Here is a 23,764-nt window from a genome sequence, read left to right as displayed (position 1 = left end):
GTATACTAGTGGAAGATGCACTATCAAAATAGCTTATGGACGAGGTGGTTAATCCACACCATCTATTTTATTACTGAGATTCGTGCAGTACACATGAGACAAAACACATATGCAGTGCACAATATGTTGTGAGATAAGCCACCTCACCCACATACCATTTTGAGAAAAATTTATTCGTATACTAATATCGAAATCTGAAAGCTTCCGAGTCCAACTCTTTTCATGCATGTTAGCCTGATTGCCACAGCACAATATAATGATGCGTTGCATATAATAGGTCATGCAAATATCCAGTGGCTTATAAGAAATTTCCCCATAAACTTTTTACCCATAGTACCACACACCCTACATCCCAATAATAGCATAAGTTTCGGTCAATAATAATAATAATATCAGTTGGTTTGGGCATGGGTATTGGACGACAGCCCCGACACAGAAGCACTTTGTGTTCCTGTCGGAAAATGCTCCTGCTGATATGGCTAGCTGCCTGCGCTCCCTTTGTGCAATTGCACATTGCGCATGCTAATACCCACCAGCATTTGCTGCCCTTTTTTCTGCTTCAGTTGCCAGGGAAAAAATGTTGAAATGAATAAAACAAAGAGACAACCAGATAAAGACGACCAGAAATCTATGCCTTGTGGTGGAACAGTCGGCACGCACACACTGTCAACTTGTCAAGAACCAGCAGCACTCACAATGAAATTAACCAGCAGCAACTGCATGCATGGGTTCCATGTCATCCATGCAACGGTAGGTTTTCCTAGTACATCAGCTAAGATAGGTAGGACGACATGCACTACCAATCTACGTGCTCGCCAGTTGCTGTCTTCTGACAAGAAAAGCCCGCACACACTGTAGTATGACTCGCGTGTATGCATGCATTGCACCAATGTGGCAGTAGTCTACTGAATCATATATAGGCACATTTTTGACACATGATTAAGCATCGAGAGAAATAAGAAACCACTTGTGATCGAATTGTTCAGAACAACTGCAGCTTACTAGCTTCGATCGCTTGTTTGATCAGATTGAGACATGCATGCACTCGCTCCCGTTCATCATCTCTGCAGATTTCCCATTGACGCAGCCGCTGTCTCCTTTGAGATTCACGGTGTCGAGGTTGTAGAGTATCGGGATCATGACCGTGGAGGACACGAAGGCCAGGAGCGGGCCGAAGATCCAGAGGAGGAGGGGCACCCCGGCGTAGAACAGCCGGTTGCCGACGAAGTTGAGGGTGAACCCGCGCTCCAGGATCTCGTTGATGTAGTCCCTGGTGGACGGCAGGCCGAGGCTGCCGGACTCGGCGTCTGCGGCGAAGAGGGAGGCGGAGGTGTTGATGAGGAAGCTGGCCTGGTTGAGGAAGCAGATGGCGAGGGAGTGGCAGAGGAAGGAGAAGAGGAAGAGGAGCAGCAGCGCGACGTACTTGAGCGCCATCATGTACTCGCCGTGCGCGCCGAAGACGGTGTCGCTGAGCGGCTTCTTGATGGTGTAGGTGCTGCTCAGCACCGCCGCGATGCCCGTGCAGAAGAGGATCGCCGTCGTCGCCATCAGCGTCGACCCCATGATCACGTTCCGCACCGACTGCACCACCGTCACCGCGTTCTTCGCGCTGTCCTGCAAAGCACCCGCGCACGGCGAACGTATCAGTCAACCTGGGGTGGGGTCGTTCGTCACCGGTGCAACGACGCGACACCAGCTCGATCGTACGTGTCAGAATGCGTGCGTATGTTCGTAGTACCTTCATCATGCCAATGGCCCAGAGGCGGCGGGTGGCGGAGTTGATACCGACGGCGGTGCGCAGCGGGCGGAGGCGGAGCTCGCGCCAGAGCCAGACGTGGTACGCCATGGGCAGGAGCAAGCTGAGCGGGATCAGCACCAAGTCCAAGAAGCTGTCCCTCCACTCCATGATCAACCAACCGATGGATCGATGGAACGCTACACAAGCGAGCAAGTCTGTGGCCAAGCTAGCCGAATGCCTATATGCAGTATGCTCGTCTCTGACTTGTAATGGTCCTTCGACGCGTCGAATTGGGGAAACGTTGCTTTCCGATCAGGCGTCTGGAGCTGTCTGTGCGCGGGTGCAGATATATATAGAGAAGGAAAGGATTCCAGAGAGATACACTGATCGTGATCGATGGTGAAAGATATAGTGGCATCTTACACAAATGCCACAATCTTTAGCAGTAGTGATCAATCAACTAAAAGTGGAAAACCAAAGCAGGGCAGGGTGATCAGATTAATCAGCGTCAACCACTAATAAATCAGGCACGAAGAAAAGACTGTGATCGCCAGCCAAGTTACACATGCAATCGCAAGCTCTTCTCGGCATCATGCAGGTAATTCGGTCTGGATGCAGGCCGGCATGCTGCCGGTTAGCACGGGAGACCGGCAGAACTGCATGACAGCGTCACTTCGATCGCGTGCAGGGGCCGGAGCCGGGGTTTGGCTTGCTGCGCGTGGGGCGCGGGCGGACGCGTGCTGTGTCACGTTCCCGTCGGCCAATCTCGCCGGCGAGAGCGATTCCGACGTCGGGAGGGAGGAGCATCGCGAGACAGAAGACGCGGAGAGGAAGAAGAACTCAGAGGAGGTGTTCGAGTGTTTTTTCCTTATTTGCTTCGCAACAATTTCACTGGTCTTTTGTTGTAACAATCCTCAGTTAGTGACAGAGTGGATGGCTCTGATACCAATTATCATATTTTTATTAGCTATCTCATATCGGCGTTGCTAACCTCACTGGTAACCGAATTTGCCACAACACCGCACCTGGTGGAGGGCATGCGATGGCAACAATATTTTTTGTCTGATCCCAATCCTCACGTATATAGATATATAGATTGTTGGTTCGACTACAACATTTACATGCTTTGATACTTATACTATCTGTTTGCAAATTTGCTAGAGTGGGACGCACTTTTTCATCGTCTCTCTAAAAATTCATAAAATTAAATATGTTCTGTTTACTTTAAGCAAGATTGATATTAAGTTCTCACACGTCCTAAATTAGCATGATACAGCATTCCAGCTGATTCAATTTGTCAAAATTAAATTCGTTATATTCATCACTATTACTAGCATACTTACCAGTCACGATTGGCGTTGTTCCACGGTGATTCTGCTACTATATGTCCGAATGTCCAAATAAAATCCCTCCCTCTATTCAAAAGCAGGATCTTGAGCTGCGGTAGGTTGGTTGTAGGACGTAAGTTTTGTAGTTTTTAGATTATCAAATCGAACCAAAACTAAAAAAATAGATATTCATTCTTACCTAATTAAATAAAAAATAAACTAAGTAATAATTCAGAACTATTTATTAGATACTTACTTGCATTGCTAGTTGATTTAGATACTAATCGCAGCACGCGGACTCCACAGTGATCACACTCACACTCTCACTCGATCAGCTGCCTCACACTCACACTCTCCACAGTGGTCATATTCGAGCGAGCAGGCAAGGCCGGAACTCTGTTTGGTTCTGCTGGTGAGATCGATGGGCTACAACACGTACGTGGTTCGGCGCTTGCCCCGACCGCGGTTTGTGCATGTCTGCGTTGGTTGGCAATTGTTTTTTTTTCTTTGGAAAGAGATTGGTTGGCAATTGTTTGAGCCTTTCAGGCCTGTGGCTCGAGCTTGGCCACCTTGCAATTCTGGGATGCGAAAGCTACGTGTCATGTTATATATGACAGCACTACGTACGTACTAAAGCAAAGCTTAGCTACTTTTTCTTTTCTGGACCTTGACGTTAACGGTAAAGATATTTCAGTACTGAACAAAATTTCAGTACTAACAAACAAAATTTCAGTAGTAAATCACGGTTAAATAGTTATTATTGAAATTTTATTCAAAAGACGTAGAATAATATGTTACACTATATATATAAAATAGCACTACCGTGAATATGTGTGTATATATATATATATATATATATATATATATATATATATATAAAGAATTTTTGGTCACTTGCTCATTTCAAGACTGTATCTGTGCCTTCTTTTGGGTTCTCCACAAGCTGGTTCATGTGAGGAGTTATTTGGTGGTAGAGGGCAAAAGCCAAAAAAGAGTCAATAACTTGTTTGCGGAAGCTTAAATTCCTGATGAATTTCAGCTGAAGCTGAAGCTCTCTTACAGTTGGTCGATCATAGATCAAGTAGTCGAAGGCTCCAACTTGAATATAAATTAGCTTGAAAAAATATGTTAGGATCGGTGTTATTCTTAGGTTATCATATGGATCATAGTTTCGGCGTAGTTTAATTTGTTTTATATTGATATCGGCAACCATCTCTCGTATATACCAACTCATAGCCTATCAAACAACAAATCTAGTCGATTTCTCAACAAAAGCTAAAGTAAAAGAAAACCGATGACTTTACAAGTGGTAAATTATTATTATCATTATCATGTCGTCATATTGCAAAGAGACATGGAGGGAGTGATACTAAAAACACTTCTCATGTATAGATTCCAGGGAGAAGGCCATGGGGGATATTTAAATATGCGCTGACATGCAATCACTCGAATTAGCTTAGCCGAGTGCATCCAAATGAACCTGGCCGGGGCGTCGTCCCGGTACAACCCCGGCCCGTGCATGGGAGCATCACGCATGGCCACTGTCCTCACCCACCTTCCTGGTGTGTAGTCGAGTCGGCAGTGCTGCTTTGATTTGCAGATCAGGAGGCCAAGTATTTCTGCTTTTGGAAAGGGAAAAAAAAAACAAGCGTGGCGATAAGACCCCTTTACTAGCCGGTGCAAACACCACTAGTTATTTACAGATTGCTTTTCTTTCGACCTCTTACGATAAAATGATAATTAAATAAATAAAGATTTACCAAACATACGGCATATTAATATCAATATCTATATCCTAACGGTGAAAGTAATGGCGCCTCTCAGGACCTTCTACTGTAGCAGTAGGCCCAAGTATGTATACATACCTACATGTATATATATGTATACATGTATATCTATACGTATATATATAGGTATATGTATACATGTATACGTATATATGTATGTATATATGTAATTTTCTTTTTCAAAAAATCCTAGAAAAATATCGAAATGAATATTAGTTACATTAATAAATCAGCTGGAAAAATCTAAAATGCAAAGAAAATATCTAAAACTCAAAAAAATATGAAACAATTTTTTTTAGGTTAGTATTACATTCACCTACATGTTAAAACTATGTGCATGCATAAAAGTACTATTGTTTTCTCTATAATTAATTTAATGTGTTTAACATTAATAATTTTATAAATAAATATTGAAATGTACAAAATTTGTGAACTTAATTTTTTAGTCTTCTTTTGTCATGCTCTACACAGCAAAATAAAAATAGGCGCGGTGTACGTGCGCCAATCAGACTAGTATATCCTGAAGATAAATCACCATCGTGTACGTGACATTCATCCGATACGGTAGGGTTCATATAAGACATGTGCCGATATTTCAGGCAACTTATTATGGTCTGGTGTGTAAGGAAATGATACTCATATTAGGTAGGAGTCTTCTGGATATTTAGAAGTAATACAATCTGGGATGATTACACTCGAAGATTCTAAGTACATTATGCTTTCCTGATCCGATTATGTAAGAAGGGGAGGGGTCGTCTAGAGACAAACGGGGAACAAGCCAGATAATTGAATCCTAGGTTATAGATAGAGCTATCTAACCAAGGAAGCGAGAAGTAGGACAAGCAATACAGATCAAACCTAATCGGACAGGAGAAAAAACAACCCATCAAAATCCATAGCAAAATCGCACCACAATTAGATTCATCCAACAAGATCTTTAGGATTTAGAACACGAGAGAACTCGTTGAGATCTTTACAAGAAAATCTAGACATATCCTATTGTAATTATCTTTTTTTGAAAATAATCGTGGTAGAACCAAGGTATTCAAAACCGCTTGGCACCGAAAATCAGGACCCAACATTTTTTCGAAATTCGTGAAAACTGAAAAATTCGGTTGAAATTTGGTGAGAATTCGGGCAAATTTGTAAATCGGAGACAAAAACCAATCGAATCGAGTCAGCGAAAACCGCTCGAATTCCACAAAAAACAGAGTGAATTCTCCAATTTACCAACCAAATTTTCCATATTTTGAACGAATTCATCAAAAACCAATCGAATTTTCCGATTTGCCGAGCGTATTTCTCGAATTTCAATGAAGTTCAACAAAAAAAAAATATCAAAAAATAGTTCAACCTTGTCAAATCAATAACTAATTTATCTGAGCTTCAAATTAAGTGAGATAATTTTTTTTGGTTTCATTGTAACATGATCTAGATGATAAAAATTTTATACTCATAAAAAAGTTGAATATTTTCTATGAGAAAATGTATGTACTAAAACTAGTTAAATGCATAGTTAATTCTTTGCTAATACAAAAATCATGACCAATTTTGTTAGTCTTCTTACACGATCCTATATATTTTAAAAATACATGAACTCGTGAAATAGTTATTTTAACATGCAAAATTAGAAAAAATGTGTTGCAACTAGATTAACTCATAACTAACCCATCACACCTCCAAAATTAGTGAAACCACTTTTATTAGTTTACTTATACTATGCTTTATGTATAAAAAATAATGACAGGCATGAAAAACTTAATTACAATATTGTTTCTTAACATGTTCACTTTATGTTTGTGAACTTTGTAAAAATTATGGAGAAATTAATAAAACTCTAAATGAAGTAAAACAAATTTTAAAGATCCTCTCAAGATATTCCCTACACAAGAAAAATATGTGTTTACATGTTAAGCTTTTCCTTAACATGATGAGCCAAATCATCCTGTTTATATGACCCATTTTAGTTTTTTTTTTCCAAACTTCCTCTCCATGAAATACGATGCAAATGATATTATTTTTGAAAAATAATCATATAAGCTCTTAGAATTATCTCTATTATTTTTAATTTTTTTGTGATTTTTGTGATATTTTTGAATTTTTTGAATTCAAATTTGAAAACTGGTAGAATTCAGAATGCGGTGCGGACCAAATCGACCAAATATCACGAATTTTGACCTGTTTTCGACGAATGTTGGAACCCTAGGCGGAACATAACATATGACTATTATTTTAAGCGAGGCTTGTACTTTATAAAATATGGTGTCCTTCTCTTCAATACGTATAACTAATGATCAGATATCTTTATATTAAATAAGTTTTACACAATCGACTTTACCAATCGGTCGATACCCTTTCAATAATTTATTTTCAACTCTTTTTTTAGGATGTTCATGCATGTTTGTATAACTAATATTGCTCCGTTAGTTCTTGGGGAAAATCACTGGCCACCCCTGATACGTGCATCAAAGATTGGTACATAGCTACAGTATTAAATCCATGATCTACAGATGCTCAGTTAATTGGTACTCATCAGTACGTGACGAAGCATGATTAGGGCCTGAGTGGAGGCCAGTTTTTTTCTCGCAAAAATCATTTTAATCACCACTAGGATATATAGGAAAAAAATTCATGTTTTTCAGACATGGCCTAAAATAGAGAAAATTACGCAGGCAGTCGTCACCTACTTAACTCAATGTCGGAGCCACTCGCCAGTCTTTCATAAAGAAATTAAAACAGACTAAATCTTAAAACTGATATGGTCATGCATGATGCATCGCAAAAGTTTTCAAACAAGTTAAATACTCTATACCAAAGGCCTAAACCAGGAGATATGCAGTTGAAATCCTCGATGCGTGTATCGATCTTGCGTGCATTGCAATTTGCATGTAACCTTGCCTGTATTTTAGACGTTTAGTGAGATCTACTGTCGACGGCTACGAGACCACCACCCTGACAGAATCGCAGAATGAGTTGCTTGTGACGGTGGGTTATACTTCTCGGCGACCGTGGGCTAAATTAGGCCCTAATTGAGAACCGGCTGATAGTCCAGTGGTAGGAATGGTTAATTGTTCCCCAGTTGTATACATGGTTGGTCAGGCTCAGCGGCACCTCAACGGCCTATGATGTCGGCCTCGACCGTATGTATATATAAGCTGGCGTGCCCATGTATACAACACGAAAGAAAGAGAGGGCATGCAATTGATTTGGAAACTAAAGCATCAGTAACATCCGATCTGAAGCAGTGCGTGCGTAATGGCGTGGCCGGCCGGTTTGTCTGTTGGGGCCCGCGGCGACTTGTTTAACACCCGTATTTAAAATTTGCTTACAACTCAGTCTATCTATAGGCGAGTCCGTATATATAGCATATCTCTTATACTTTCGTTTTCGTTTTGTGTAGAAGAGTTAACCGGGATATTGGAACCTATCTTTAGATCTCCCTATGCAAACAATATCAGTTCCTGATCGATAGCTGATACGTATAATTTCAACAAAAACGAATATCACATACATACTTTGAATATTATTTGAATTAAAGACTTACACTGCAACTCAATGGGTAAACTCAAGCCCTACAGATAACTTAGATGCAGACATAACCTTAGTCTTCTACTCTTCATAGCCATCGGCTCGGTCTTTCTCAAGATCTTAAATTGAATTTCAAGGAAGCAAAGGTGAGTATATAATATACTCAGTAAGTTCTACCTCAAGGAGAATAAATAGATGTATAAGGGTAGAACAAGGATAAGATTATAAAGTTTTTAGGTTTTGCAGAAAGCCAATTTTGATGAGGGGTTTAGTTTTACAAAGCTTTTTTTTTAAAACAATTGAGAAAGTCATAGTTGAGTTTAAGATCATGGGGTTGTTGGTCTTGGGGGAGATGAAATCTGTCCCACCAGTTTCTAAGTTTTATAGTTGGTGAACATTGTATCCTTGCCAACTCAAGATTCAAAGCCTGCATTTCTAGTTGATTTGGGTCTCCCTATGCAAACAATATCAGTTCCTGGATCGGTAACTGACACGCACAATTTTAACAAAAATGAATATCACAGACATACTTCGAATATTACCTGAATTAAAGACTTACGCTGCAACTCAATGGGTAAACTCAAGCCCTACAGACAACTTAGGTGCGGACAGAACCTTAGTCTTCTACTCTTCATAGCCATCGGCTCAGTCTTTCTCGAGATCTTTAATTGAATTTCAAGAAAGCAAAGGTGAGTACATAAGATACTCATCAAGTTCTATCTTAAGGGGAATAATGATGTATAAGGGTAGAACAAGGATAAGACTATAGAGTTTTTAGATTTTGCATAAAGCCAATTTTAATGCAGGGTTTAGTTTTACAAAGCCTTTTTTTTCAAAACAATTGAGAAAATCATAGTTGAGTTTAAGATCATGGGGTTGTTGGCCTTGGGGGGGATGAAATCTGTCCCACTAGTTCTCAAGTTTTATAGTTGGTGGACGTCATGTCCTTGCCAACTCAAAGTTCAAAACCTGCATTTTTAAAACACGAGCACATTGTCCACTCACATATTAAGAAAATACTCAAACCACAGAGCTAATTATTAAGATCACACCATAGTGTCGCCCATGACCATGGGCATAACTAATCGAATAGATTTATACTTTGTAGATATTGTACAACTTTACCTACATGATATGTACAGACCCACACCACTGTTGCGGTTGAAACTCTTATAACGAGACACAACACACTTTCAACCTAGCCACGATATCTACCCACATGGCACTAAGATATTAGGGGACTTAGAATAATATAAGGGGAAGATCACTTAGCCGCCCCATGGCTCAAACATGGCCCGTATAAATCAAGAGAATGACCACATAGAAATCCCATGTATCAAACAGCCAGACCTCATATTGTATATCGCCTAAGTCTTCTCCTAGCCCCCGTTGCTACTACCGGCCTCCAAGTGGGTACCGAGCTAAGTTGAAAGAGGTTGGGTCAAGTCCTGCCCATACATGACATGTGGTTGCATGATGGTCGCTAGGTGAGATGTCAAAAAGAACCGGTCCTTATGCGACCGAGGTGAGTGTCTCTAGCATCATGCTTATCTTAATCACCTTCGTCAAATCATCTTTAGGGTTTCTTTATTAACACACTCACATACACCACCAAGCACACACACCACATTTCGAAAAACATGATTCAGGTTACTATGATGATTCTTTTGTTTAAGCAGAGCAGTCCTAAGCATATTAGTAGGCAATCAATCATCCAAACAATCAATATAGTTAATTTTAGGGATTTTATAGGGTTTCAACGGAATAAAGTTAATAAATAACAAGGCGTGACTTTAACAAGCTAGGTCATAACTATCTCAGCATTTTAAATTCGAGTTAACAACTTAAGCATGCATATTACTATAGTTTAAAATAAAGCTATACTTGTGTTTGAAAATATAGGTGCATTATGATCAATGATATAGGACTTGTCTTTATTGTAGTGCTCGTCTGCTTCTCCTTCGTAGTTCAGTATTCGAGGTCTTCTTCAGACACTTCTTCTAATCTATGAAAGCGAATGTCGATAAGCGCTTGATTGGAAAACATCTATACATATTTCTAATAAAGAACAAACACTAGGGAGAGCGTGTCTAATGACTCTAGAGAGATAGGCTCTATTACTATCAACTGCTATGTGAGCCAGAAACATGAGGTCTATGTGGTGATTCTACACTATTGAGTACACTATTAAGTGCACGTGTGTCATATTCCCTAATTCATATTTATCTAGCAGTTTAACCTAATTAACATGTATTTACTTATTACTTATCCTAATTAAGCTACTATTTATCTAAAGGAAGTTACTTTTAATTATTATCTACATGAATTAAACTAGCATAAACAAGGCACTAAGATTTCATATATAACCTAGGTCATGGTTATCTAATTTATCAACATCTAAAACTACGATAAAACTAGCTAAAGAGGTAATTCTAAGTTTTCTGTAATGCATAAATGATTTAACAAATTATATTAAAAACTAATTAGATTAAAAAATTATGAAATTGACATGGTTGGAAAGATCTCAAAATTAGATGAATATTGGTGGAAGAATCATAAAAAAAACAGAGTTGGAACGGAGGAGAAAAAGGTTTCGGAAGATTTGCTGGAGTTAATTCAGGAAAAAGGAAAATGACAGAATATTCCTAGCTTGGCTCACCTGGGCGGCTTGGCTCAGGCTCAGGCAACTGGCGGATCAAGTGGATGTTGGCTCATCTTGATTTTATTTGGCTCAGCTCCATGGTTTTAGCTTGGCTCAGGTTTGGCTTGCGTCTCATTCAGTGGCTCGGCTCGGCTTAGTGGGATTAGCTCAGGTTATTTTTAGGCTTGGCTCGGGCTTGGTTTTTAGTTGATGGGCCCATTGGAAGAGATAAGGAGAGAGAGATGCCGATAGTTCTTCTCAGCTCAGAGACGAATAGAGAGAGAACATAGAGGATGGAGGGGATGGTCAGTGATGGCGCTGGTAGTTAAGGGCATGGCGGCTCTGGTGATGGGCAAAATGAGATGAGGGCGGCCGTATCTAAACCACATGGTGGAGATGGATCTCGGTGGAGGAGGCCAATGTATGTGGGATTTAGGGATTTTAGGTGAGAAATGGAAGAAAGGAGATGGGAAGGTGGCTTACCAGTGACAGGTTTGACCCTCGGTGTGCTCGGAATTAATGGTTAGTGGAAGTGCAGAGAGAGTTTTAGGAGGAGGTGGCGAGGTGTGTGAGGAAAAAGGGGAGCTCAACCCCTTTTATAGGCAACCGGGGGGCGAGCGGGAGGTAGCGACCACTATGGCTAGGATGGCCACAGTGCGGGTGGCGCCCACTGTGGCCGGGATTCGTAGCATTGCACAATATGCACGCATGGGAGACGACGTGTGAGGGGGCGACATGAAGCACGAGTGACACACAAGAACGGGCGGTGACAGGTTCAGGGCAGCGCAACATTGTGCACGCCTAATGGCGGTGGGGAAGGGCCGAGTTGAAAGAGGAGGGAGAGAGAAAAGATTTTTTTTTTTGTTCTCTGATGTTGTTCTTCGATTTTATTCTGAAATTTTGAGGGCATGACATTGGAGGTGCTATGTTCGGAGCATGAAGTCTTATAAATCAACCTCAACTTATTTAAACTATTAAGGTGAGACTAATTTCATATAACCGGAACACTTATGTCACATAGGCCAAAACGAGAAACACTAATGAGCTGAGACATTACATTCTCCCCTGCCCTTGGCAGCTTATCGCATAGACGATAGACAAATACACATGATCTCCCATCGGTGCCACAGTCATGCTATGTCCCCTTCACGGGCCGACACGCATGCACTCGTGTAACGAGAGTTGGCTCTGATACTATCTATAACACCTCATGTCTAAAATTCACTTATAACTCAGCCCACCTATGGGGCAAGCCCGCATACATATAGCATATCTCTTACACTTTCGTCCTTATTTTGTGTAAAAGGATTAACCCGGATGTGCTATATTGGAGCAGGAAGGCTTATAAGATGGCCCTTACCTATTTAAATTATCAAGGTGAGATTAATTCCACCAAACTAGAATGCTTAATCCACACGGACCAAAACTAGAAACACTAATAAACCCGGGTATTATAGTTTCGGCTCATCGCTGATAACTTCAAGGACATGCTTAATTCCAAGCACATCCATTATATCAAGGAGTTCAACATCGTCAATGATGCGCGTTTGCCCGATCTTCCGAAGGTAATATGATAAGTCGATTAGTGGAGTTTCGATGTTGATGATTCAAAGGCTCCGATTAGAACATATCAAGGAACCTCGCAACCACTACACCACTACTCCGTGGTTATCAACCGTGCTAAGAGGCGTTTGGTTTTGCCAAGAAAGTTTTTCCTATAAGCGATTCGAGAACACAAGCAAGAACAGGTAGATGCAATCTGAATATTGCTAATTACCAATGAAGCACTCGAGTTTGGGGTTCAACAAACCAATAAACGGCGAAACTGTATTAAACAGAATAATCTAAGCTAAACTCAAGACTAAACTACGACGGCTACTGTGTATATATAGAGGGCGTGAGGAGGTTGACCTAGGGTTGTGTAACCATGGAAAGAAGCGTGCACAACCTGTACTCCGACTCCGACACGATTATAAAATCCATCAGGGTTCAAAACGGTGACGCAACACCTTATTCCTTTGACTCTTACTAAACTATAAGGAATATTTGGTCGAGCTCATATCTATTGGAAAGAGCTCATCATAAGCTTTTTAGAATGTCCAAAATTATCTAAAACGGATTTCGTATGAGAGAGTTATGCCTGTTTTACTGACGTGCTATCTTGCGACTCGACTTCGACCATGACTATGACTTCGACCACGACCACGACCACGACTAGAGCTTAGCCTTGAGTCCGAGTAGACTTGGCCTTCGAGGAGTGACGTCCGAATAAGGTTGTGGTGCTTCTCCCACGTTCCTATGCAATAAAACATCACAAGAATTTAGTAGTAATCCATCCAAGGAAACATGAACAGTAAAGAATGAGTTCACCTGATGATCTAATTGTTGTGCATATGCTCTTGTAATTGGATCTTGTATGATTTAAGAATTATTGGTGATATTAATTGTATTTGAAGGAGACATAGGCACATCAGGCAAGCCCATTAATCTAAATTCAGGGCTGCTTTGTGAGTTATTGTTATACACCCGTTTTTAACTTGGTACAAAAGGTAGAATGAGTTGGAGATTAAAATTTTACCCAAATTTTAGTGAAATTTCGTGAATTTTGGAGGGAAATGAAATATCTAATTCTATTTTTTTTACTGGCACATGAGATTCATAGAGCAGAGGAAGAAAAATAATTAAAATTTTATGAATTTCAATCTTTTCACTGATGGAAAAAATTATAAAATGAAATTGAAATCCCTAGTATGAGCCTTTACACCCATGTATGCTCTACATTTTATCCAAGCTGGTTCGCTTACGTAGGTTAAGGTTGCAACACATCTTACTATCATTGTACATGTAATCTTTGAACTTCACAAGTTCTAGACATGACACTCTTACTAAAATTCGAGTCACCTAATAAAAGGAAATCGATAAAAAGCTCCTATCAAATTACCTATATAGCCTTCCATTTTATCTTTACGTTAGTCTTTGGTCCACAATTTAAGTATCTACTAGTAGGTGTATCTCACTTTAAGCCATCAGATTAGAATTATCCATTGTATTTAAGGGGTGTTTGGACGTGTGGATTGTTTCGTTTCTCAACATTTCACTTGATCCATATTAAACGATAGTTTTCATCAAACATCAATGAAAAAGGTTACTCTATGAGAAACGTAAACGAGTTATCTCATACATTTATCTCTTATATGCTATTCATTCATCCGTTTATTTATCTATAATTTTTTTATCAATTTTTTCAGTACAAATATTAACACAGATAAAGGTCGCTAGCACGAATCTCTAGGAGCTGGCGGAATTTTCCCCTGGCGGAATTTTCCCCCTCGTCTCGGAACCGGCGAAATGTTTCGGGCGTGAAAAGCTTGGAAGGCTGCTTCTCAGCGATTCTGCTCTCCATCTTTCCTACCTCCCCGTCGAGTTGAGCGATAATTTCACGCGTTGCCACTGCCCGTGCCCGAGCGCGATTACCTCCGTCCCAAAGCCAGGCGCACAACAGCATCCCCGGATCCGCCCCGCCGCTCCGCGCGCTGCCCCTCCGGCACAGGCGCAGGCTCGCGCCGCTCTTCCAGGCTCCGCGGATCCGCGTGCCGACCTGCACCACGCCGGGCCGCGTCTCAGGTGTTACCGGACGCCGCGCAGGAGCTACGAGCAGAGGTTCGTTTGCTTGTCTCCTTGTCCTCGTGCGATTAGACTAGTAGCAGTAGACAGTAGCTGCATCCGCACAAGCTTCAGATCCGGAGGCATCTATCCCAAACTTAATCTCTTCGGTTTCTGATTTTTGCGCAAAAAGGTGGAATATTTATTCCCAGTCCCTTTCTCCCCTGTTCATTCTTCTTGGTATTTACCACTGCTAGTGCTGCATGGATGTGTCATGAAAGCATTCCTGCAAGGACTAAGCTCGTTTAGTTATTGATTGTGTCATAATCAGAGGCTGTTGGTGTTGTTTGGTTTTGGTTCTTCCGTCTGGTGACTTCAGGAGCAACAAATTGGGGATTGGGTGACCAAGGGCAGCAGCAACAAATGTCCAATTCTCTGGGTGTGGTTAGCTACTGAAGAAAAAAAATAAAAAGGTGTTTTATGCATCGACATGGGTAGAGTAGCTACTGAAGCAAATTTTTCTTTGCAGTATACTGTCAAATTTGCATGATGTATAGCTCTGTTCCTAGTTATCTTTCGTGCTGTATCATATTGCCATTTTTTTATTGCTCTGGTGGAGAAACAATTTACAACGTTGCTAATCCCTTCTTGCAATTGATATATTTTGCGGTGTAAGTTTTGAGCCGAGTGAGAATGTATTAGAGAATGATTTTTGATATTTTGTGAGCCATCTGTTCCACCGGAATACATTTTGTTGTATAAAAACAAAAAAACAGCAAATCAACATAAGGGCAAAGTGGTCAATTGCACAGCCATCCTCTCTTTGAAGAAACCTAGCCAGCTAGCCAAACGATTTTCAGAGGTGATTCTGATTCACCATGGAAATGTTTCCAGGAAAAATTCAGAACCAAAACGTTTCCGACAGAATCTGAATCCCTATCAAACGAGCCTTTAATGACTCCCCGGCACTCTAAGGATCTTTCTGTAGTTACTACTGCTATTGCAGAGCAATACACGGCAAAGATAAAAGGGCATTATCAACTAAATTAATTGACTTTATTTTGTATCACTTGTGAAAGAGTAATAGACAACATGTGACATCCAACCCAATTTGGATTGAGCCCATGAGTGCACATGTTTAATACCACCTTACTAGTTGAGCAAGAGTGGAACCTACTTATAAGGTCACATGCCACCAACCTCGGGTTAACCATTTTACGCGAAGCGAGGACAAAAGCGCAAGCGAGTTGGTGTGAGTGTGTGGTCCACCCAACGTGCGAGTGGGTCTAAGCCGGTTTGGACTCTGGACTGTTATAAATGGTATCAGAGCTGACCATCATGGTTACACAAGCACGTGCGGGCCAGGGCGCGGACATGTGGCACATGGTGCGTGCGGGCCCTAAGTGATCACACGGCACGGCATATGTGTTGGCACTTGATGATTGGACTTAGCACAGACGTGTGCTAAGAGGGAACATTCCTAGTTATTTGCCGAAGTGTGGGTATGTTGATCCGACGAGACTGTCGGGGTCCTTTGAATGTGGGTTGGGGGTACGTGGCATCCAACCTAATTTGGATCGAGCACATGAGTACATAAGTGCACATGTTTAGTACCACATTGCTAGTTGAGCACTAGTGGAACCTACTTATAAGGTCATAGAGTCCATACCGTCAACCCCAGGTTAACCCTTTTATACAAAGCGATGACAGAAGCGTAAGTGGGTTAGTGTAAGTGTGTGGTTCACCCAACGTGTGAGTGGGCCTAAGTCGGTTTGGACTCTAGTATGTTATACAACATTGTCTTGGTCATCTTTAAGTATGTTCAGTTTATTTTCTTCTTATCACTTGCATCCAGTTGTATTTCATTGTTTATTCCGTGTTACAATGTTAGCTTGTTCATTAGTGAATCGGGGATCCCATGTTCTTTACATAACACACACATGTTCCATGTGGAATGATTCTTATGTTTACCAAACTGCAGGTACCTAGGCCTTTGTACCAAACCAATGGAAAGTTCTAAATCTCCTCAATCATCAAAGAAGAGTCAGATTGTGCCTTCTGATACTAATGGCCCCCGATTTGACAATGATGGTTTTTTGTCTGAAAGTGCATCGAATCAAATGGTTGTTTTCAACCATGAAGCAGTAGATAAAGAGCAAGATGAACTGGGAGAAAATCGTTCCCTGTCCTTGCAGAAACCAGTCATAACAAGGGGGATATCGCCATCTATTGGGGCATTCACTGTCCAATGTGCTAAGTGTTTCAAATGGAGACTTATTCCAACAAAAGAGAAGTACGAAGAAATTCGTGAACGTATTATACAGAAACCTTTTGTATGCAAACGAGCTCATGAGTGGAGACCCGACGTAACATGTGATGACCCAGAAGACATATCTCAGGATGGCAGCAGGCTTTGGGCTATTGACAAACCCAACATTGCACAGCCCCCTCGTGGATGGGAAAGGCAGATCAGAATTAGAGGTGAAGGAGGCACCAAATTTGCTGATGTGTGAGCAATCCTTCTCTCAGTGCCATATTTGCTTTGCTCTGGTTGCTTTTTACAAGACGATTTTATTTCACTTTTTTTGTGGATGCCATCTTTCCTTCCAAATCACTTTTTGTGATCAGGAAAAGAACCCAAAAAATCATCTGCCTCCTTCCTCTAAATAATTGCAAAATATTTAAATTAATGTTATATAATCCTAGGAAAAGCATAAGTGATTATACGAGCTTTCGCTTGCATTTTGGTTGGAACATTAGGAGTTTTCCAAAAGATTCTCCAAAATATCATAAATATGAGATGCATTGGGACTTGCACACCTGCAATTGTGGGTACGAATATTGATACATGGGACATATAAAGAGGACGCGCAAAATCTTACATTTCTGACTGCATTTTGTGAACTTACTATGTTTGTGTAACACTCTTCAACTTGCTTTCAGGTACTATACCTCTCCTACTGGGAGGAAACTAAGGTCTCTGGTTGAAATCGATAGGTATGCCATGCTTATTTTGCCAAAATTTCCCTTGAACGCCTTTATTTATCCACTGGCTCTATTTTTTTCCTGAAATTGCTATGGGAAGTCGCAGCATCCTGAACTTGATGGAGGACTTACACTGCAAATATTGACTGTTTTCTTCTATAGTTCTTATGACTAGATATTCCAAATGAAATGTGAACTATATGTACTGCTTCTATTCTTTCTACTTCTAAATTGTGTACATATGCCTCAACCCGTCTGTCTTAAAGTTTCTATGCCTTACTTTGGCAGGTACCTCCAAGAGAATCCAGAATATGTTGCGCAGGGCATAACTTTAGCTCAATTTTCGTTCCAGATACCTAGACCTCTGCGGCAGGGCTATGTAAAAAAGAAAGCTAAGTTAATAAGTCCAAGTGACGAAGCAAGTACAATTACGTCTAAGTCTCTTCAACCAGAAGAAGGTCCGTAATTGGGTACCGACAAACTAAAAATAACTCGTCGACATGATGAATGAATTATTATTTCTCAGATAAAGTTTTCCCTTTGAATGATGAATGATATGGCTCAAAATGTATGGGCAGACTAGCAGAGGTTTGGAAAATATCAGATTGGCTAGGATGCAGTAGCTATCTGGGTTCCAGACTACTAAATTAGATTCAGGCCCTGATCATATATAGGAGTGGTGAGTTAATTTAACCTGTTGAAATAGTTTTATGGTACATAAGAACTCAAAATGAGTTTCCAAACAGGTCTTGCATAACTGCCATATGTTGGCTACGTGTTTACTACAAATTATCCTGTAATGTCCCGTGATTCTATTGTAGATGCTAAAAGGCTTGCTACATTGCGCCACAAACCATTGCTCATCATGGTTACTTACTGTTAGCTTATGCAGCAAGTTCTCTTCCACTGTTCAATAAGAAACCTAATTAGCTATGCTGTCAAGTGGCTGTTGTTTGTTGTAGTTTGTATATCTGCTATAGTCACTATACTTTTCTGATCCCATATTTGAACTTTTCGTTTCAGTGAGCCCCTTGTCCTGGGCAGCTCCTACAGCACATGAGGGTGAAGCCAGCGAAGAAGATTCCCGTGCTGATGAGACACTTGGGTCAGAAGAAATAGAGCTAACCCGGAAGAGAAAAGCGGGAAGCACTTTGTCAGGAGAGGCTAACCATCTCTCTGACGAACCCAAACCCAAGTTAGAGGATGCTCAGAACGGAGACACATCTACTTGACAAGTGAAAACTGCCACGCCGTGATGCCAACTGCCCCCTATCCATGGTTTTATATTGATTCTCTATTTGCTTTTCATTGTCTGCGGGAGTCAGTTTCACTGTTTTGTGAGGCCACGCCGGCCTTACATGCCCAGAGGCTGGCTGAACCCAAAATCGAGAGCTTTGGAGCAGCAACTTAACAAAATGTTGTATCTGAGAGCCTGTCGCACTCTTTTGGATAAGTATGTTTATTACCATGTACTGAGCTAGGAGAACCTGCTTATGTAAGATTAGCTTTTTATGACCTTTCTTTGTGTAAGATGAAAAACTGTTGTAGTGACATAGTTCTGCTGTATATGGGATTTAATCTCCTGTTCTTTATTAGACGGACCAGTAGCTGTGATCGTGAAATTTTCTTTGAGCTATTGCCGGTACTAATGCAGTATTGCTGCTTTAAAAATCTTCTGAGCTCATACTATCATGTTCCAAAGGTACTGAGATACTGAGATGTCATCCTTGTCTTTAGAAACAGGTACATCAATATGATTATGTGACAAACTAACATATTCTCCTTTCCATTGCTCCCAAAAGTGTCGGATTTGCTTTGTTTGCTTGTCTCTGATTACATTTGAGAAATAATTCTATCAAGAAATATGGTGTGTGTAAACTCTTGTCCAAATGCTAGCAATGCACAGCACTCACACTGGCTGGCTGCACAGCACTGTAGACAGAAATTGTAAACAGAAGGAAACGAAAGGGAACAACAGCTCAGTAGCAAACATACTGAAGTTCAGAAAAATGTAATGGTATGTTCAATTTGAATCATCCTCTTTGAACATGTATGATATATCTGACAAAATCAAAGAAACCAAAACAGACTACCTATGGACACCAAGGTACAAGGACTATAACCGATTCCCATTGGCAGCACATACAGTTTTCAGATCAGTCTCTCAAAAACAAGATTAATCCAAAGCAGCTCCACACATTCTGAAGAATTAATGACTCAGCTATGCTCGGGAAGCTCAGCAATGGCAATGGCAAGAGCATGTATACAACACCGGACGGTGGTGTAAGCGAGATTAGCACGTGAATAATCGCCGTATTGATTTGTGTCACAAGGATTACAAATATAGTCCCGTAGGCGAGCTATGTGGGATCGAATCCTAGGTAAACAAGGAGGTCGGGCAGGCGTCAGCCAGAGGCAGGACGCACGGCAGTCGAACACGTGCGTGGCGCCGTGCACCAAGAGTCCAAGCAGTGCGCGCGTGATCGAGCCAGACGAAGAGAGCCAAACCACCCAGGAAATCGACTAACGCGCCCCCACAGTGAGAGCATCACAAGAGCGAACATTTAGATTGAACCTGAACTCAGTGAACACTGACGTCAGAAGCCCCTTAGTGAAGATGTCTGCATACTGTGATGAGGTCGGGATGTGAAGAACACGGATGTCACCAAGGGCGACACGTTCCCGAACGAAGTGTAGATCAATCTTCATGTGTTTGGTGCACTAATGTTGCACCGGGTTCGTGGAGAGGTAGATTACATTGATGTTATCACAGTAGATAACGGTCGCACGCTACAGTGGACTGTGAAGCTCCTGAAGTAACTATCGCAACTAGGAAGCCTCGACAACGGCATTCGTCATAGCTCGATACTCCGTCTTCGCACTGGAACAGGGTACAATGTTCTGACACTTGGAGGACCAGGAAATAACATTATCACCCAAGAATACTGCATAGCCAGAAGTAGACTTGCGTATTCAGGTAACCTGCCCAATCCGCATCAGAATAAGCAACCAGCTCCGTTGAACATGACCGGTGGAGAAATAGTCCGTGATCCAGAGTGCCATGAATGTAACGAAGGATGAGCTTTAGCGCAGTAAAGTGAGGCTCTTGAGGATCATGCATGTGAAGGCAGACTTGCTGAATGACGTAAGCAATATCTGAGCGAGTGAACGTCAGATACTGGAGAGCACCAGCACTGCCACCGTTCTTGTTGCCACCATTGCGACGACGGCGGTGAGAGGAGCTGCTGGAGGTCTGGCTGCCGCCTCGTGGTGTGGCAATCGGGCACCCACCCGAGGACCCGGCAGGCAGTGCGCCACTGCTGCCCCTAAAGGAGGAGCCGCTGTTGCCCCGTGAACCTGGGGGCGCTGCAGCGAGGAGGGTAGTGGAGGGCTGCGATGGGTGCAACGCCATAGTGAGCTCCTCGAGTAGGAGATTGGCGTAGCCATCTAGGAAGGTGGGGAATGACTGTTGCCTCTTGAGAAGAGCTGCCATATATTAGAACTTCTCGTTGAGGCCTCGCAGAACGATGATAAAGAGTGTGCAATTGAGGACGGGCTCCCCAAGATCACTGAGGGCATCAGCCATACTCTTCAAGCAATGACAGTAATCGAAGACATTGAGATCACCTTGGACAAAAGCACAGAACTCGGTGTCGAGGTAGAGAGCTTGTGTCTCCCAATTGCTAATGAATTGTTGCTTAAGCTCAAGCCACATGTCGCGCACGGTGGTGTCGTGCACCATCACGATATCAACGAGCTCGAGTGTGATGGTGTTGTAGATCCACTCGAGAACAACGCAATCCATCTGAACCCAATTGGAGACATCGCGGCGGACGGCGTCGGAGAGGACATCATCGGAGAGGGAGTACATCCCGAGGGTAGCGAGAAAGCTATCATGCCACTTGTAGTTAGGGGAGACAAGGTCCAGAAGCACGAGAACGAGTGCCCGAATGTTCGGAACCAACAGCTTGCGCATGTAAATTGGCGAGGGCGGCAGCTTCATAGAGGAGCAGGGCTTGGGTGAGGTCGTCCGCATGGGAGGCAGCGTCGTCACGTGCGTGGGCCGTGACTTCCTCCTGTTCGCGAGCGACGGCTGCCTCACGTTTGCGGGCGGCAGCGGCCTCGCGATTGGGCTGGGTAGCAACGGCCTCAGCCTCGACGCGCTGCCGAGCGGCGGCGGCGTCAACCATGTTGGCGGGTGGCATGTGGTTAGGGTTAGGTGGAAATACGTGGTCGCAAGGAAGAACACACCTTATGATACCATGCAAGCCAGATTAGCACGCGAATAATTGTTGTATCGATTCGTGTCATTAGGATTACAATATATAGTCCCGTAGGCGAGCTATGTGGGACCGAATCCTAGCTAGACAAGGAGGCTGGGCGGGCGTCAGCCAGAGGCAGGACGCACGGCAGCCGGACGCGTGCGTGGCGTCGTGCACCAGGAGTCCAGGCGGTGAGCGCGTGACCGAGCCGGACGAAGAGAGCCAAACGGCCCAGGAAATCGTCTAGCATGCAGCAATGATCCGTTTAAGCCTAGCCTGACTGCTGCTGCTGGTCGTCCGTCTTGCTGGAGGGGTTGAATGCGGCCTGTTCGGCACAATCGCGGTTGTCACCGGAGTGCTCGCGGCCGACCCCCATGAGGTCGAGGTAGTACTGGTAGTGCGAGATGATGACGTTCATGGAGTCGACGAACCCGTTGCCGCAGATCTGGTCGCCGTAGAGCACGTTCATGGTGGCGCCGAAGCCCGGGAAGCGCTTGCTGAGCGTGTCGTTCTTTGTGGGCTTCCAGTTGCCGACGAACACGTCGTGCGCCGACGGCTGCTTCTTCTTCATCGGCGTCATCCACCGCCACATGGCCGCCTCGAACGCCAGCGTCGCGTTCTGCTCCAGGTACTCCGGGTGGTGGAGCAGGTCCTGCTTGATCCCGTCGCCGGCCGCGCCATAGTTGTAGTTCCTGATCAGAAGCAACCAATCACATCAATTCGACCGAAAATTCATAGCTTGCTACCTTCTACTGCTCTCCAACTCTGAATCAATCGATCGAGACATTGCAAAGAGGGAACTTGAAATGATGAACTGGAAGGTCGATGCGAGTTATTGCGTTGGCATTGCCAGCAATTCAGCATTCCCATTACCAGTAGACGGGGAGTGCGCCGCGGCCGTAGTACTCGACGCCCTCGCTGCAGGGGTACTGGGTGTTGTACTTGTCGCAGTAGATCTGGCTGGGGCTCATCTCGTGGCTGTAGCAGAGCCCCCACGCCACCGGCCCGCCGGTCGCCACGCCGAACCCACCTACAATAGAGGCGAGCCGCAGCGGGTCAATTGCTTTCCTCGAATCGAAGCACGGAAGCAGAGGAATCAAGCAAGCAGAGCAAGCTTACATGAGGTCTTGGCGCCGACGTGGCCGAGGAAGGCGCAGAGCTCCATCATCTGCATCTCCTTGCCGCCGGTGGTGCAGAAGCCGAGCGACTCGAAGAGCGCCGCGGCTGTGATGAAGGACTGGTAGTCCCAGAAGCCGACGGCCTTGGAGACGGGGGTGTTGCGCTTGGAGAAGAGGTTCTCGAACTGGTAGACCTTGAAGAAGTCGGTGATGGTGTCGTTGCAGCAGTACTTGCTCCCCGAGCATTCCCACCCCTTGTTGCACACCTTCTCGTGCGACTCCTTCACCTTCGCCTTCCACGTCCCCGCCGTCAGCACCAACGCCACCGTGCCGCCCATCATTACCGCCGCCGCCGCCAGCATCAGCGTCCACAGGATGATCTTGTTCCGCGTCTTCCGCCTCATCCTCCCCCGAGCTCCGCGCTGCTCGGTCGGAGGCTGGCTAGAAAGCTGGATCTCGGACGTGGGGTCGATCTGGATCTGTGAAATGCGGGCGCGGTAGCTGGAGATCTCGCGGTGGTTGAAGAGGAGGAGATCAATCTGTGAAAGAGAAGTGGCAACAGCAAGTGCACGTGTGCCGAGCCGACGGAGGGGGGTGGTAAGTGTCGGTGGCGGGAGGCCGTCGAGGGGAAGAGGCACTAGGGAAGCTAGGGAAAATACAGCTTGGTATGTCTTTGCGCCTGTAAGATTTATCTCGGTTATTCATATCTTTTGTTTATCTCTCGTTTCATACTTATTTATTTGATAAATTTTTAATTTACTTTATAATTTTTTA

At 43.3% G+C, this 23,764-nt stretch overlaps 3 protein-coding genes across 4 annotated transcripts; 1 reads left to right on the top strand and 2 right to left on the bottom strand.

Moving 5' to 3' along the window:
* Positions 1–671: 671 nt before the first annotated feature.
* On the bottom strand, positions 672–2,127 carry LOC133897470 (uncharacterized). The gene is made up of 2 exons (XM_062338202.1): positions 1,739–2,127; positions 672–1,614 (listed from the first exon to the last, which is right to left on the bottom strand). The coding sequence occupies exons 1-2, from the start codon at positions 1,904–1,906 to the stop codon at positions 1,024–1,026; spliced, it is 759 nt and encodes a 252-aa protein (XP_062194186.1). The 5' UTR covers positions 1,907–2,127; the 3' UTR covers positions 672–1,023.
* A 12,285-nt stretch (positions 2,128–14,412) lies between these two features.
* Positions 14,413–19,202, top strand: LOC133897367 (methyl-CpG-binding domain-containing protein 2-like). Of its 2 annotated transcripts, XR_009905898.1 has the most exons (6): positions 14,413–14,682; positions 16,607–17,134; positions 17,569–17,622; positions 17,899–18,068; positions 18,189–18,289; positions 18,634–18,771. XR_009905898.1 is itself a non-coding variant. In XM_062338081.1 (5 exons), exons 2-5 carry the CDS (start codon positions 16,632–16,634, stop codon positions 18,840–18,842), a joined length of 936 nt encoding a protein of 311 aa, XP_062194065.1. In that variant the 5' UTR covers positions 14,419–14,682; positions 16,607–16,631; the 3' UTR covers positions 18,843–19,202. The 2 variants fall into 2 exon arrangements, 1 of the variants encoding a protein (XP_062194065.1); XM_062338081.1 differs by lacking the exon at positions 18,189–18,289 and having other exon boundaries at positions 14,419–14,682; positions 18,634–19,202.
* Positions 19,203–21,857: 2,655 nt separating this feature from the next.
* LOC133897938 (chitinase-like protein 1) lies at positions 21,858–23,627 on the bottom strand. The gene is made up of 3 exons (XM_062338770.1): positions 22,992–23,627; positions 22,746–22,902; positions 21,858–22,564 (listed from the first exon to the last, which is right to left on the bottom strand). Exons 1-3 carry the CDS (start codon positions 23,392–23,394, stop codon positions 22,144–22,146), a joined length of 981 nt encoding a protein of 326 aa, XP_062194754.1. The 5' UTR covers positions 23,395–23,627; the 3' UTR covers positions 21,858–22,143.
* Positions 23,628–23,764: the final 137 nt, after the last annotated feature.

Source organism: Phragmites australis, chromosome 17, assembly GCF_958298935.1.
Source record: "Phragmites australis chromosome 17, lpPhrAust1.1, whole genome shotgun sequence".
NCBI lineage: Eukaryota > Viridiplantae > Streptophyta > Magnoliopsida > Poales > Poaceae > Phragmites > Phragmites australis.
Note: the sequence above shows the minus strand (reverse complement) of the source record. Positions and strands in the feature narration are given on the sequence as shown.

Excerpts from the sequence above, each read along its gene's own strand:
- LOC133897367 (XM_062338081.1), top strand. The coding sequence starts at position 16,632 with ATGGAAAGTTCTAAATCTCCTCAATCATCAAAGAAGAGTCAGATTGTG. Across the intron at positions 17,623-17,898 it reads TCTCTGGTTGAAATCGATAG|GTACCTCCAAGAGAATCCAG; the intron begins GTATGCCATGCT and ends TTACTTTGGCAG. Across the intron at positions 18,069-18,633 it reads GTCTCTTCAACCAGAAGAAG|TGAGCCCCTTGTCCTGGGCA; the intron begins GTCCGTAATTGG and ends TTTTCGTTTCAG.
- LOC133897470 (XM_062338202.1), bottom strand. The coding sequence starts at position 1,906 with ATGGAGTGGAGGGACAGCTTCTTGGACTTGGTGCTGATCCCGCTCAGC. Across the intron at positions 1,615-1,738 it reads GGGCCATTGGCATGATGAAG|GACAGCGCGAAGAACGCGGT; the intron begins GTACTACGAACA and ends GGTGCTTTGCAG.
- LOC133897938 (XM_062338770.1), bottom strand. The coding sequence starts at position 23,394 with ATGAGGCGGAAGACGCGGAACAAGATCATCCTGTGGACGCTGATGCTG. Across the intron at positions 22,903-22,991 it reads CGTCGGCGCCAAGACCTCAT|GTGGGTTCGGCGTGGCGACC; the intron begins GTAAGCTTGCTC and ends CCTCTATTGTAG. Across the intron at positions 22,565-22,745 it reads GGCGCACTCCCCGTCTACTG|GAACTACAACTATGGCGCGG; the intron begins GTAATGGGAATG and ends GCTTCTGATCAG.